This window comes from Egretta garzetta, unplaced genomic scaffold (genome assembly GCF_000687185.1).
Source record: "Egretta garzetta isolate BGI_Z169 unplaced genomic scaffold, ASM68718v1 scaffold197, whole genome shotgun sequence".
In the NCBI taxonomy this organism is placed as follows: Eukaryota; Metazoa; Chordata; class Aves; order Pelecaniformes; family Ardeidae; genus Egretta; species Egretta garzetta.
The window spans coordinates 2,296,261-2,311,895 of record NW_009260274.1 but is presented as its reverse complement, the minus strand read 5'-3'; the positions used below and the strand labels follow the sequence as shown (position 1 = coordinate 2,311,895).

The following is a 15,635-nucleotide window of genomic DNA, read 5'->3' as shown; positions in this document are numbered from 1 at the left end:
AAACTTTTCCAAATCATTTACTTAACTTTCCTGCTCAATTTACCTGTATGTAAATCAGGATCAGTTATCTCCTGTCTTTCAGGTAGGTTAAAAGGCTCATAATAATTTAATATAAGGCTCATAATAATTTAATATCAGTGAATTGTTTTGAGGTTCTGTGTAGTCATCCAGCTTATTTGTTTTATGTTTAATACTTTTAGGATGATGTACTGGACAGTTATTGGGGATCGTTCTCACATAGAGGAGTCATCTATGGATGGTACTCTGAGAAGGATATTGGTTCAAAAGAATTTACAAAGACCCACAGGTATACAGCTTATCCACTCTTCCTAATTACACAGCACTTGCTAACTCAGTGTAGATTTGCTGGCTGAATTCCAATTTCTCAGTTTGCAAAAAAACAAACTACACTTTTTTAAAATATGTGTTCTGGTTATTCATATGCAGTTACTAATCAAATTCTTAATTTTTCAAATGATACATCTTAGTATGACTTAAACTTTTGTAACAAAGCTTAGCATGATGATTTTACAAAGCAGTACCAAAGGACTATATATAATCAGTTAAAATATGATTTATTCAGTAACAATGAACAAGCAAAATCAATTAAGGAAACACCAGTTAGTGGTGAGACACATTTTTTAAGAATGCATATGACATCTCACAGCCTATTCTAGTTATTTTCCTGCATACACTGCAAAATAATGTAAAACAAGGCTTAGGTATTCAAAGTAGTAATGACTTAATTATCTCAGTATTTTACAGAACTATTTTGAGGCTTGACAGTACATGTTGAGATCTTGTGAATTACCATTAAGACTCCATTGGCAGGATAAAAGTAATTTTTATGACAAAGGAAATGATAAATCCAGAATGAAATGTGCTTCTCTTAAATAGCAGCATCCTGTCTTGAAACCACAAATGATTTGTTCGTGACCCATTTTCTCATGCAATATTTGATGTTTCTCCAGGATTACAATGATAATTTGTTTTTATTGCATTGCAAATTAGGGGTTGTCCAACTTTGGTACGCATATCTGTTGAAATATAGGCTTCTTTTAAGAGGATGCCATCTGAATACCTAAGCATCTCAGAAGCTGCCACTATCGCAGCAACAAGGAATAATATTTTTAACAGACTGTTAAGTCCCATGCTAAGGTGGGCTTATGGTGTTGCATATGCAAGTTACACTCATCCCTTAAAGGAAACACTTTATTGACATGACTAGATTGAAATATAGCAATTTAAGAAATTACATATGTGATAAGGAAAGCTTTGAGGAGTGGAAATTTATGCTCCTTAGGTAATATTGTTAGACTAGCAATAATAATAAAAAATAAGTAGTCAATAGTAAATTCAGTAAGAAGCTTCTGATTATTCAGACTGAAAGGCAACAGAATTTTATGTTTATCAGCGTTGTTACATATTCTTTGCTAAACAACTTCTTATATAAAACATTGTGAACATATCAGATACACAAATCATTAGATTTAGTTCTAATTGCTGGAATTTTTTTGTTTCTTATTATCTGTCTGGTTGATTGCCAAGGTTGTGTCCTACGGAGCCAGGCACCACTTCCTTGGTCATTAAAGGTCATTTAATCCCGCCATCAGTATTGCATTAGTGCATCATTTTTTGCCATCAGTATTGCATTAGTGAATTTACTGAATTTTAGGTAGTAATGGTATCAAACTGATCTGAAAATGCAAGTATTTACTTCTTCACTGACCAGAAGCAGAACTGCAAGAGCTGAGAGCTTTTCTTCATAAAATGTTCTTCGACATATTTTATATAGAAAATTTTAATATAAATATTTAACCAAATCTCTGTCTCCTTAAAGGATGAATAAAATAAAAATTAAGAAAACTGGCAAAATAACCAAAAATGAGCAGATTTTGCAAAGAGGGAATTTCACAAATGCCTTGCTACGCTATTGCATTTTCCTGTACCTACTGCCTGAAAACATTTGTGGCAACCTTCTGGGCTTCTCTTCTTTTCCTTCATGGTAGAGAGCAGGCATTTATGGAGACTTCTAATTTTTTGTCAGATATTTCACACAGATCCATGTCTTTGCAGAGGGGATGCAAAGGAAGAGTCCAAGCTTTTACTATTTCTTCCCAAATAAGACTTTACTACTATTGTTTAGATGAAGTTTAAGATTTTACTAAACATCTGTGTTCCACTGCCTTAAATTTATTGCTAAATATGCCTTGCCTATTTCAAGTAGGACAGAGTAGGAGTTTGAGCATTTGGGCTTGACTTCACAGGATTTATGTAAAAATGACTCTCGCAGGAGTGCTCTATGTACAAAACAAAAATAAGTGCTTTTTAAACATTGTGTTATCTCTGATACTGTGAAAGATACATTGAGAATATTATTCATTTATTATTTGATATTTAAATATTCTTATTAAAAAGCTGGAGACTGGGGACTGCTTCTAAAATATTCCCCCTTGCAGGTACCTTGCATCACACTGGGTTGACACATTGTCATTATCTTTTACCAGAAATGATTCGCTTTAGCTGTATGCCTGAATTACCAGTGTTTCTTTTAAAGAGGTTCTTTAAATGGAAGTGCAAATGTAAACATATTTCACTGGGCTCTGCATCAGTCTCCCTCTACTTCCTCTCATCTATCTGTAGCTGATTAATTTATGACCTTAAGAGGAGAATTTTTGATGTTATGTATAATTTCTTTTGATGTATTTTTTTTTCTGACTTACCTACTTACATAAATAGGAAGAAAAATACTTTTCCCCATTCTTATTAAAAATACACTGCAACTTCAAAAGCTCAGACTTAAATTATTTTATGGTTCAAATATTTTTTTTCAGGCTGAAGCTTTGGACATGATCTAAAATGGCATATTAATCATTTAATCATCCTCTATGAAACATGGACTGCTTGATTTAACTATTTAGTTATTGCCTAGAGGCTGGGTAGTCACAATGTTATCTAGCTTTTATTCTCATTTCTGCTCTCAGTCACTCACTCTTGTGCTTTTTTCCATATATATGTGAATATATACTTCTGTCAACGTTGCTGTCTTGCAGCACTAATGTAGTTAAAATAATGTGATTTTTAATTCTGTAATAATGATTGCATGTGAAGTATTGATGATTAAAAACACCCCACATTTATGTACCTGTGAAAACAGGACAGATTAGGAAGACTCTATGAAATCGGAATGCTGTTTTTCTAATGCGTGGTCACACTGGTGCTACAGCTTAGAAATCTATTAACATAATAGATTTTTTGTTGGTAGAACAAATTACAGGATTAGATTCTATATTTAATTCCCACCTGGTATATACCACTACCTGCTGAGGATAATGGGTTTGGAAAGGTACGGACCCTGGAAGCCTAAGTTGAAGAAAGTAAAAAACCATGGTTGCCTCGAGGGGAAGGTTTAAGCGGAAGGTGTTCTATTTTATTCTCCTTGGTTTGCAGGCACGTTTTTTCATTGTCACCATATTTTGGGTTCACAAGAATATGAACAATATAAAAATGTACAGTTACATAAATGTTTTACCTTTTTTTTTTTAGTTTTGATATTGCTATTTGAACTTTATTTTCTTCGTAGGTCTCGTAGTTGATCAATTCAGCCAGCGTTTGTTCTGGGCTGATTTTGAACTATCTGTTATTGGCAGTGTTCTTTTTGATGGTTCCGATTCAGTTGTGTCTGTGAGCACTAAACAAGGTATGGAGAACTTTTGTATAATGTAATTTCTGTTTTATTTACTGAAGTTTCACTATTCAGAGAAACTATGCAAGCAAAAAGCAGTGATTATTATGTAATATTCATTGCTTTTCTTAGATACTTCATGTATTATCTAAACAAATAGTTATTTAAGCTAGAGATAAAAAGCTAAGATACTTTTAAGATAATCTGATAAAGTTACTTCAGGGGAACAAAGATTCAGTGATACGTGCAAATCTCCAAGTTTGTTACCTAATCATTAGCTTAGGTATTATCAAATGACACTGTGATTAATATTTATGCTTGGCCTCACTTGGACTTTCATAGCAACAGGAGCACCTTCACTTGTTAGAAATTAGAGCTGTCGGCATGGCACAGGAATTGTATAGTTTATAGAACCGTTGACCTGAATCAGTTCTGGGAAAAATAATAGGTTTGGCTTTCAGGTCGGTAAGTAATCACAGAATTCTGCTAACAGAATGTGAATGAGGAAGGTTCCTTTCATAAGAAAAGAGATTCTGGTTAAGCAAACTTTTTTTATATCTAAATCATATGTTGGCTTTTTAACAATTTGATAATATATGCAACAACTTATGAAATTTGAGTAGAAAAGAGAGGAAACATTAAAAAAAATTAAAAATTTGAAAGCAGGCCTTTTGTGGGGATTGCTTAGTGGACAGCTGGTATTGGAGTTTTATCAGGAAGATATTACATCTAGTGCTGCTGAGTGTTTTAACCGATGATCTGGAAGTCACCAGGGAGTTCTGGAAGATACTAGGAAAAATCTCCCATAATCCAAATTGAGCAGGACCAGATTTAAATCATCTTTTTTTGGTTTAATAACATTTTATTTCACAACTTGGCTCAGTATACATGGAAGTAGTCCTCTGAAGAAGGATGACTTTGAGTGTAGGCATCTGACTACAACCTCCTGTAGCACTGAACCATACCGTGCAGATGTCAGACAAGAGATTTTGGAAGACAGTAACTCCTCCTCAGAACTTTACTTGCAGCTCCTTCAGTTACTGCTTTTCATGGTGACTATGCTGTAATCTATCACAAAATACATACTTAGTGCTTGTGCTCAGTGCCTGTGGCTGGTATGAGGACTGACAGAGTATCCTAGATTGTGTTTTAAGGTGTCTCAATAGTCATTTGTCTTTTAAGAATAAATGTGAGATTATTCTTCAAGGGGGGAAAAAAAAGACACAACAGTGCTACAGAATAGAAGGCATGTAAATTGATGACTTTCAAAATATTTTATAGCATGGAATATGGGCTATACTACACTGCCAAACACAGCAAATTTGCAGTTTATACAGGGGAAAGTGGAATGTAGAGACTTTGTTGCTTGCATACATTGCATTTAATACTGAAATACAAGATCACTAACGCAGTGTCACCTTTTGTCTCCTGTTGACATTTGGAGTAACTATGGAAAAATTAGAGAAATAGGACCAAAGGAAAATTGGGGGAGTTTAGAAATTGCTTTGCAATAAGACTAAAAACTGCAGCCCATTTAATTAAACAGGCATGAAATAATGAATTAGAATTCATAAGTCTTTTTATTGAAATAAAAAAACTGAGTACCAAGTATTGATAGAGTGGAAAAACAGTAGGAACAAATAAAGGCTGATAATTGAAAATAAATAAATACAGGTGAAATACAAAACCTTTTTTACAGTAAATGGGGATAATAGTAGGAACAAGGTATCACAAGGAATGATAGATTCTGTCTTTATGACTTCAAAATGAGAAGAGATGCACCTCTAGCAAAGAAGTTTTTGTCAGAAGATATTGCCTTGTTCTGTGGGTAAATGTGTGAAATTCTACAGCCAGTTGTGCATAGGAAATCCAACTATAAGATCTAATCAACATTCATAGCTCTTAAAAATGAGGAACTGGTAGAGTCTTAACATTTTATATTGCATTAATTTACTATGATTATGAATTAAAATAAACGTAGTATGAAAGCTAGCATTTCAAATGTGTTAAAAAGGAGCTGAAGAAATGTTTTGTCAGAAGAGTTTCTTTTATGTGCAGCAAAATAATCTATTTCTTCCCTGTCACATGCTTCTAGTTGAAGCGTTGTACCTAAGTATCTTCTAATTAGCTAGTTGTTACTCTACTTTTCAATAATCAGCCAGTTTCTGAGGCTGAATTCTGTGGAAGGCTAATACAAAGCTTGAGATTTTAGTTGCTTGTAGTATGGGAAGAGTTCCTTTTAAGATTGCTTTTTTAAAGGCAGTCTTTGTGGGTACACAACAAACTGAATAATAATGTCTTTAGGTGTCAATTGCAATAATGCAATCAAAGTCATTATTAAAACAAAGTTTTTTATTAATTGAATATTAATATGCATTTGTATTTATTCTTGATTTTTGTTTAAGGTTTACTGCATCCACATAGAATTGACATTTTTGAGGATTACATATATGGAGCGGGTCCTAAAAATGGTGCATTTAAAGTACACAAATTTGGCAGGAGCCTTGTAGAATATCTAAGTGTGGATGTTGATAAAGCAAAAAGTGCCTTGATTTTTCACCGCTACAAACAAATGGACTGTGAGTAAGCATAATTACTTTAAACTCAATATTGAGCAAGTTCACCTCAGGGGAAAAAAATAAAGTAACAAAGTTGTATGAACATAAAACAGAGCCTGATTGAAATAGGTTTAGTCACATTTCTTTATATAAGTTTGATTTAGATTTTTTTGAAGCGTTTTCTCTAATTTGAAAGGACATTGGACAAATGCTTGCCTTGTGTACCTGCACTGTAAACGAGTTATAAAAAAAATTAGAAGAGCGATGAATACAAACACCTCTAGCCACAACCAGATGAATATTTTTACTGCATATTACCAATACATTTTTTGTTACTGGAATAAATTCTATCCTGGTGTGAGTCCTGCACTGCCATTTGAGTGAATGTGTTCACTGACTTCAGGCTCTTGTTATCCTGAAAACTGGAAGTATATCAGAATTTTTATATCTGATTTTTTTTTTCTCTAGTTCTAGAACATGGTGTAATTCTAAAAAAAAAAATTCAAAATTTTTAATATTTTGTCTTTTTAACAGTGCCTAATCCGTGCTTGGACCTGACATGTGAATTCATTTGTTTACTGAACCCTTCTGGTGCAACATGTGCTTGTCCAGAAGGAAAATCATTGGTGAACGGAACATGCATTGATCAGAGCCTCTTAGGTAGGTATTGAGAACTGCATGGGAAACAGTAAATAAATGAGTGGTCAGTTTTTGTCATTGCAAAAGGCTAGACTGTCTGTGAGTCAAGAATCTTGTGATGTTGTTCTATAAACATATTACTTCTCTAAAATGGAAATGAAATATGAAGGGGCAAAATCACTGACTCAAAAAGACTGTTTATATTCATCAAAATGAAAAGTGAGCTTTCAGCTGAACTGATTCCAGATGATAATAAAAAGTGAATGTGTATATGTATTGACCAAAAGAAGTTTGAAAAGCTCTGAGGCATTTTGGATTCCAAATTAAACTTTAGCCATTCAGGGCAAAAAAATAACCTTGAAGACCATTAAGAAACACCTCTGCTTGAGACTGCAGCAGTAGTCAAAAGGCAGTGAAAGGAACATAGCAAGTAATAATGACTTTGAAGTAACAGGCAAAAAGGGAAAAACAACTGAAATATTGTTATCTAAAATAATATCTTACAGTAATGTCTATAATGACTAATATCAAGACACAGGAAACCAGACTTCATGGTAGAAGAGCTACTGTGTTCTTGCTATATTTTAGAGGGGAAAAAAGTAGTCTTTTCCATAGAAGAATGTAATTAGGTACTCTAAAACTATTCCCGCTCTAAGTGAGGCCAAACCTAAGGTGGTCAGGCTGCTGGAAAGAATTCAAGCCAGCTTGAATTTTAAAAGGTTGTAGAAATCATAGAACAGGATTTCTTATGTGTATGAGAAGTCAGAATGCATGAGGATGTTTTTGTAATGTTTAATTCCAGGCTCAGAAGTGCAAGTGATACATATTTTGGTGAGATCCTCAGTACTTAAAATGCTCAATTTAGCAATTAAATTAGTTTACCTGGAATATCATCATTCTGTGGAGAAAATCTCACTTGTTTATACTGCCTAGTTTTTAAATACTGAATTAGCACAACTGTGTTTTAGTGGTTTATGATGTGGTATTAATAAAGCTATCCTGTCTAGCAGCATTTCTCTTTCTGTATCAAGAAATTTAATAATTCAGAGAGTAAAAACAAATTAGAAAACTTGTCCTATATAACAAACTCATTCGTGTTTTTTGCTTCTGTAGGAGTACGTTGTGTGCCATGTATTTACAGATCCAACTTTGATATGCAAAAATACAGTAAATTAAAGCTTTATTACTGTACACCCTTGGCTGAACACCTATCAATGTGTATCTTATATAGTAGTTATACAACTATAAAGGAGTTTACAGCTGTTTTACAACAATTTCCACTGTTGGGGAGAAGTGACGTCACTAAAGTAAACGTAGTACAAAACATTAGTATACTGTACAAGGTTTCTAAGTCTTGAGACAAATCACTGAGCACCCTTTGTCTTCAGAAAGCATCCATCCCCCCTGCCCCTCCAGTGTCATCTCTTTCTTCATCTGAGAGGGATACTCGTCAAGACTTTTTACTGATACAGTACCACCTAAAAATTATTTCAAATGACCCATAGTTACCACTTAGGTGTTGAAGAAAGGACAAATAAAAGAATATTGGTTTTCACTGGTGATTGGTAGTAATCTGAACCTGTAATTTCAGTAATGCTACAGTTTAACTAGTGGGAAAAAGGATTATGCCATGGTAGAGTTTTTAGGAACGTATGTTTTTATTAGAGAAAGATATGAAGAGGCTTTTAAATTATTTCACTGCCGGTTGTAAATTTTTATGGATAGACAGAAAATGCCTAGAGAAGCATTTTTAATATATTGATAATTTTCAGTATCTTCCCACAACTGCAATATCTGTTACGCTTTTTTAAAGGGTTGCTGAATAAGTGTTTCTTAGTTTTCTGATTACAATTATATTCCCAGTAATGTCTAGCATAGGCTTTTTTTCTCGTATGTTATTTTTTCTCGTATGTTATTTTTGTAATAGTAGATCGCAGGTTTTGTAGTCTCACAGATTATAAATTATGAATTGAAACAAGCCTCAGTATAATAGCACACTAACAAGTGTGTGTGGTTTTGCACTGTTACGACTCTTTTAAAAAGTATGAAGGGGATGGTAAATGTTTGTCTCAAGCTGACACTCCACTTAGGCTTCCAAGGATCAACAGAGATTCCTGGAAAGATCAGAGTTGACCTTAAGATCAACATCTTGAATTAATACAGGTTTATAATTAATGGTTGGCTGACAACCCACTTGCCATTGATAGGTCACTAATAGCCTGCAAACAAATGACAAGTTCTAAACCATGTTCTTTTCCTTCAAGAAGTTATACAGTATGGAATAAAAAAAAATAGGAGCTGTTATCTTCCTTTCCTTTTCTGATGAAGATCTAGGAAATGTGTATAAATAATTCCAAACCGCATACATTCAACTTGTTTAAGTCTAGCATTATATTCTCTTTGTTGTCTCAGAGCATTTTTGGCATAGTTTTGGATGTAAATAACCCAAACCAACAATTCCTGCCTTACATGTCTGTATATTGTAGAAGAGTGACCTGACATTAATGCAAAGGGAGGTTACATAGTCATATTTTTTGTTGGTCCGCAATACAATCCTGATTCAAAGTCATTTGAAATATTGCTGTTGATTTTGGTGGTCTTCTGTTTTTTCCCTAAAAGAAGGAGAGCCGGAAGATTTTAATTTGAGACATTAGTATCTGTGAAACACTTTAACTGATGTATTCATTTGGTTTTGTTGCTGGCTTGATCACAGTGCAATAGTTGTACTGTAGATAGGGTACAATGAATTACATGCATTGTATTTTATGTGCTCAAAAATACACTACCAGTAACTTACAGACCTGAAAATTCATATCTTTAAGTCTCTTTTAGTGGGTGTCATTCATGTAGCAATAGAAGTGAGGTGTACTGGTTGTTCTGTACTTGCTCAGTGGCTATTTGAAGTCATGTAAGAAGTGTCTTAGTTTCACAAATTAGTAGTAATTGTAGACATCAAGAACTAACGTGACTAAACTGTACTTTTTGAATAATATGTAATTCAAGTTACAATAGCAAACAGTAGTATATGGAAAGTTCATAATACTTTTTAGTATCTTTAAGTGTTTTGGGTCTTTAAAACATAGTAAGGAAGCTAGTATTAGAATTTCTCAACTTGACAGAGCCAAAATGGGACAGCCATCTCCAGTTCCCATCTATCTTGAATAGTGCCCCTATCTTGAAAAGGGGAGTCTGTGTTTGAAGATTCTGTTTTGACAGTGCACATGTCTCTATCCTTGTGAAAAATGCCTTCCAACAAATAATTATTATTTGCAACATTAATATTATGCCATTCTTCATTTTGGTAGTTTTTGGCATGACTGTTGTAAGGACACCTTGCACACTTTGTACAATTTCTTATTAGTCAGTCTACCTTAAGTTTGGCGACTGGGAGGTAATCTCAGTCTTGCTCTGTTTCTTGTGACTTTATCCAAAAAACTGATTCAGATTCTGGTTCATTGGATTGTTTTGAGTTTGCTTTTTTTTTTAACAAAAGAAAATTGAGGTAAGTCTTGAAGTTCTGCATAATATTGCTACGGGCTTGATCCATTGAATTGATTTTTCTTCATAAGTCCTAAGTGAGGGATTCTAAATATTGAATCCTCAGTGGCTTTCTGTAAGACTGAATCCAGATTGTTTCAGACGGCTGTTTCACCAGCATCTCACAGAACTGATGAGAAACAGCTTTTGGGTTTGATTTGGCTTTTTCAAGCCAGAGTTATTACAACATATGTGTGTTGTATCATTCAGAATGTTTTTATAACAAAATTAAAGTGGGTTCCCAAGTGTTCTTAGATAAGCTTCCATCTCATTTCTCCCTAGATGATTATGATTGACAGAGCACAGTTCTTTAGTGGTTTATTTATTGACGATAGCAAGCCTGACTTCTTCAGTTTAGAAGCTCCCCTTTAGTTTTCCAATGGATAGTGTACCACTTCATTTCCCTAAAAGAGACCACTGGATTTGCATCCATTAGGTTTATTGTATTTAATTGTCTGTAGCACAACGAAGCTAAAGATGTACCAAGAGGATGAAAATGCAGAGACTTGCACTGGAGGAAGACAGTGTGTGCCACAGCTGAATGAGCAAGAGTAATGAACACTTCCAAGAGTTCCGTATTCTGGAGCTGCATGTTTATCACTTTCATTTTAAGAAGGGAATATTTGTGCTCTCTTGGCTGGATGAAAAGCCTGAGAAAAATTACGAAGACTCAAATCTGGCATTGCTTCTGGACAGAGATGAAACATTTAATTCATCATGGTGTTTCCTCCAGCGCGTTTCTGTGGGGAATTGCCCACTGCACACAAAGATTGCAGGCAAAGTGCTTTGGCTGGGGATGTAGAGGTTAATCCCAATACACCACCTTTTTCACCCACAAAGTCTGCCGCAGGGAGCTGTACTAGCAAAAGCTATGGCAGTTCAATCCGTGCGATCTTCTTTGGTTTTGTCCTGCTTTCAGTCTTTTTGGATATCAAATAGATTTCTGTGTGACCCCTGTTCTGGTTCTGGTTTGAAAAAAGCCTTTTGTTTACAGCAGCATCCTCTGTGTCTAACAAAGGGGTTACCGTTGGGACCCGTATTGCCCAGAACAGAAGATAATGGGCTACGTTACAGTAGGTGTCAGTTAGTTTTTTGTCACTGTGCATCCTTTTCTTAGCCCTTCTCTTCCATTTAAAATTGTAAAGCAAACAGATTTTTAAAAGAAAATGCGAAGGGAAAACAGAGGAGGATCTGTCTTAACAGCATTCAGACCAAATTCGGGGTTTACAGCTTGTTCTGATAAATTTCAGCATATGGAAAATGGGCAGATCGTAAGACCCTCATCTGGAGGGACAGAAAGATTTATACAACCTTACCGTAACATTAGAAACCTGCACTCTGTCTTTAATAGGTGCATTCAGCTCGGTGTAAGGATGAGCTACTCTCTCCTCTGAAGGATAGGCAAGAAGAAATATGTTTCTGCCCCATGAGTGTTTTCCGCTGTGGGGAGGGAAATTGTTCTTGTCCCAAAGAACGTAGTTCATTAACCTTGTGCTCCATAGCGACCTCCCTCCATTTAACTGCCTCGTCCAGAATTCAGTGGATATTTCAAAGGGAAAAAAACAGCAAAAAGTACGATGCATTTTTCTCAAGAAAGAAAGGGTTGTTATAGCAATGCCGAGAGGGGATGTGTATGTGTGTGTGACTGGGGGAGAGGGATGGAACATCAAAAAATTGAAGAAGTGAAGCAAAAAATACCAGTAGAGTTTACAAAGCTTTGTTTTGCTGCTTTATCAGTGTTTATTCTGTGTAAGCTTTTCCTTTTACTTTCAGCTAAAGGAAAGAGTCAAAGATGAAGTAAATAAGCCATGAGTCCATTAATGTTTGTGTCAAACAGTCATATCAGGAAGAAAAACACAAGAAAAACTGCAAAACAAAGTTATTTGATTCTTTGTTAAAGTTATCTTAAGATTGAAATAGGCAAATGAAGGCAGCAGAAGACTAAATAACCAGGCTAGGAGAGAAAATATAAAAGAGTGCCAGCAACCAGCATTGAACTGGCTGCAGATAGAAACTTTTCTGTTCTGTTTTGGGTTTTTTTTTTAAACTTTGTTCCAATAGCGAGTACTTACTAGAGCTGTTCCCAGCTCTTCTTTCAGAGATCTTTATTCAGTAATTCAAATTAAGAGTATTCAGCTTTTTATAACGATTCTGTGTTGCTTTCCTCTATTCTTTTTCTTCCTATCTTCTCCTATGGGGCTGTTCTGCTCCTGTCTCCCACACAAAGGCATCTGATCCCCTTTTGTAGTCAGTTGATGTGAATCAGCAAGAGTAATTTGATTCTTGTATCTACCTTCAGACAACAAAGCAGCAGCATTAAACCCCTCATATTGTTAAACTCTTAACACAGTGTTTTAAAACTGTCTTATCCATTACATCTTTCAATCCCATTTCTTAACTTATTTAATGTCCAAAATTGTTGTAGTAACTTTTCTCTGTTTCATATTAGATTTGTGTTGAAACTCTTGAATTTAAAATGTTTTATAGAGAACAAAATCAGTAGTGAATTTTAATAATCCTATGGTGAGACAAACTATTACAAACTTCTGTGTTTTTTCAGGAATCTTCTGAGTTGACCATTGCATAAAGTTATAACATATATTGCATTTTAAAAGTGTAAGACGTGAGTGTACCAATCTTTGAAAGCCAATTGGATTAGAAAATCTTTATTGTGGGCAATTTGTGGCTCAGTACATTTTCCTGAAAATATGAAGACATGTATTTCTTGGTGTGATTAGAGTAACTTTCACATCCGTAGTTCACGTTTTATGGTTCTAAATATGCCTTTTGCTACTTTATTTTTCTCTTGAATTCATAGTCTGTCTTAACTTTTTTTTTCAAATTTTACATCTTAATTCTGCAGAATTGCTCTAGAAGATATATATACCATGCTTTTAATGTGCTATCAGAAAGGTTCATAAAAATGAGCACTTATCTCTACTTCAGTGTTATTTATTCTGTTTTTACCAAGTTCTGCTCTATAAACTCATGACTAATGATAAGTAAAACAGATAAGATAAGCAAAACAAAAATAGACCTTCTCTCCAATAAGATATGCTACATTATCCATTTAAACAACTTCTGTAATGAGTAACTGAAGAACGGTTCATGGAACATCAAAGGATTTAATGAACCACCCAAATAAATAAAACACCGAGGCATCCTCAAACTCCCAAATACAAAGTAGCTTTGTTACAGCAGATGTATATATCCAGGGGGGATACCAAAAAATTAAGAGCATGTGTTATTTCATATTTTCTATTGTAAACACCTGAAATAATGATGCGCCAGTCAGTCCCCCATAATAACTTCTAGATTTGTTGTCTAGTTTCAGCTTAATTTGAGATAGGTGCGATTGCCTGAAAGATGACCAGTTCCCAGAAGTTCTGTTTAAAAAGGTTTGATCCCAGGTTATCTCTGCACCATCTCAGCGCTGGCCGTGAACAGAGGCAGCCAGACCCTGCCAGGGAGGGGCATATATGGGCAGGAAAGAGAGACTTGGGTGCACCCAAAGAAAAGGCTGCTGCATAAGCACAGTTATGCTACTGAACTTTGCAGACTCCGTGCTGGAGAGAACTATTCAGCTAGAGGATATCAGTCATTCCTAAATTCTTCACTTAGAGCGCAGTGTATTTCTTTAAACGTCAAAAAAGGGGTTGGTGTGCCTGTGTCCGTCAACGCTAGGCCTCGGTAGGACAAATGGGAACCTTGACTCTTTTTCATATTAGCTGTTTAACTAAAACAGATAATTCCGCAAAACATCTGCAGCTGCTGGATATACTGCTGAAGAGTTCCCAGTGTCTGTGCTATCCCTCTTGTTAGAAGCCGTGGAGGTTCAAATGCTGGATTAGGTAGGCAGCAGTCTGGCTTCACAGGATTTGTTTTGCTGCATGAGAAATGAAAGGTCTTATTGCTGAAAGTGTGCTTTGGGCTGGAAAGGTGCTTGTCTGTTTCTTGAGGATCACAATTACTTGGATGTTTGAGCACTGTATGTGTGCTAGTCTATAATTAATTTCTCGTTGGTGTCATTGAATGATTTTATATCTTGTTCACTGAAATAAATAGAGGTTTATTTTTCAGTGTTTCCAAGGCAAGCACAACTCTAATTGAAAAACAGTTTTATAGAAAGATTGAATCTGGCCTAATCAGATTTTGTGTCACCTCGTACCTGTCCGCTAAGGCGGTGGAGCGACTGCCGTAAGCAGTCGGTGAATGCAGAGCAGCGGGCAGCATCTCTTCTCAGTGATATTACAGACTGAGCAGATGAGAAAAAGAATAAACCAGAAAATATAATTTAGGAGTAACAAGTTAGTACACGGACATAAATTTTCTTATGAAGATTTAAAGGGTAAATAATTTTTTTCTAAATATTTTGGATAGGGTTTGGTCACCAGTAAATGACAGGGAAGTTTTCTGAGATTCCCCCAGGTGAAAGCAACTTTCTCTTTTCACAAACTAACTAGGAATGATAGTTTCAAGCAAGAACCCATATTGCCCCTACTAATGTCCGTCCTAAGGAGGTCAACTTTCCTGTGGCATCATTTGGACGAAGCGTGACTGCCAAGCAGAGGCCCCAGGGGCCCCCCCCCTGCCAAGTCTGCAGCTCTCAGGGAGGGCTTACGCTCTCCCAAGTGTGTATTTTGTTTTCTAGCACTGTGGAAACAGAAGCAATAGTTTATTTTCTCTGTTTTGAAAAGTGGGGTTTTTTTCCTCCTCATTGGCAGGGATCTGAAGCTCTATGTAAGACGCGAGGTTCTGTGTTGCCCATTACATGAAATGGGATTGCTGAAAACAGCTCTGTGTGTGTGCTCTTGCCGCAGATGGTACCTGTAAATTAACCTGTGAAAACGGAGGGAAGTGCATTATAAACGAGAAGGGAGATCCTCGATGTCACTGCTGGCCAAGTTACTCTGGCGAAAGGTGTGAAACCAACCATTGCTACAATTACTGCCAGAACGGAGGGACCTGCGGAGCCTCTCTCCTTGGTAAATACTTCTGAGCAGCTGTATTTTTACTATTAATTATACCTGCCTTAATTTAAATGTTTACATTTATTCCTTGCCTGTGATAGTTTTTTTTCTCTCTGTAACTTGTTTGCTTTGTCCATACTCAAACTCTGTGCAATACTTCAGTATATACCATACATATACCACGTAACCAATAGTGCTTTTCGTTCACGTCTCTGGGTGTTTTAGCAGAATTATGCTGTGTCCCAC

At 35.5% G+C, this 15,635-nt stretch overlaps 1 protein-coding gene across 1 annotated transcript in view; it reads left to right on the top strand.

Moving 5' to 3' along the window:
• The window catches only part of LRP1B (LDL receptor related protein 1B), a 595,001-nt gene that overhangs the window by 541,573 nt on the left and 37,793 nt on the right, over nucleotides 1-15,635 (top strand). The window contains 5 exon segments of the mRNA XM_035897882.1: nucleotides 201-307; nucleotides 3,584-3,700; nucleotides 6,091-6,264; nucleotides 6,778-6,903; nucleotides 15,240-15,404. Coding sequence (XP_035753775.1) covers nucleotides 201-307; nucleotides 3,584-3,700; nucleotides 6,091-6,264; nucleotides 6,778-6,903; nucleotides 15,240-15,404 — 689 coding nt within the window.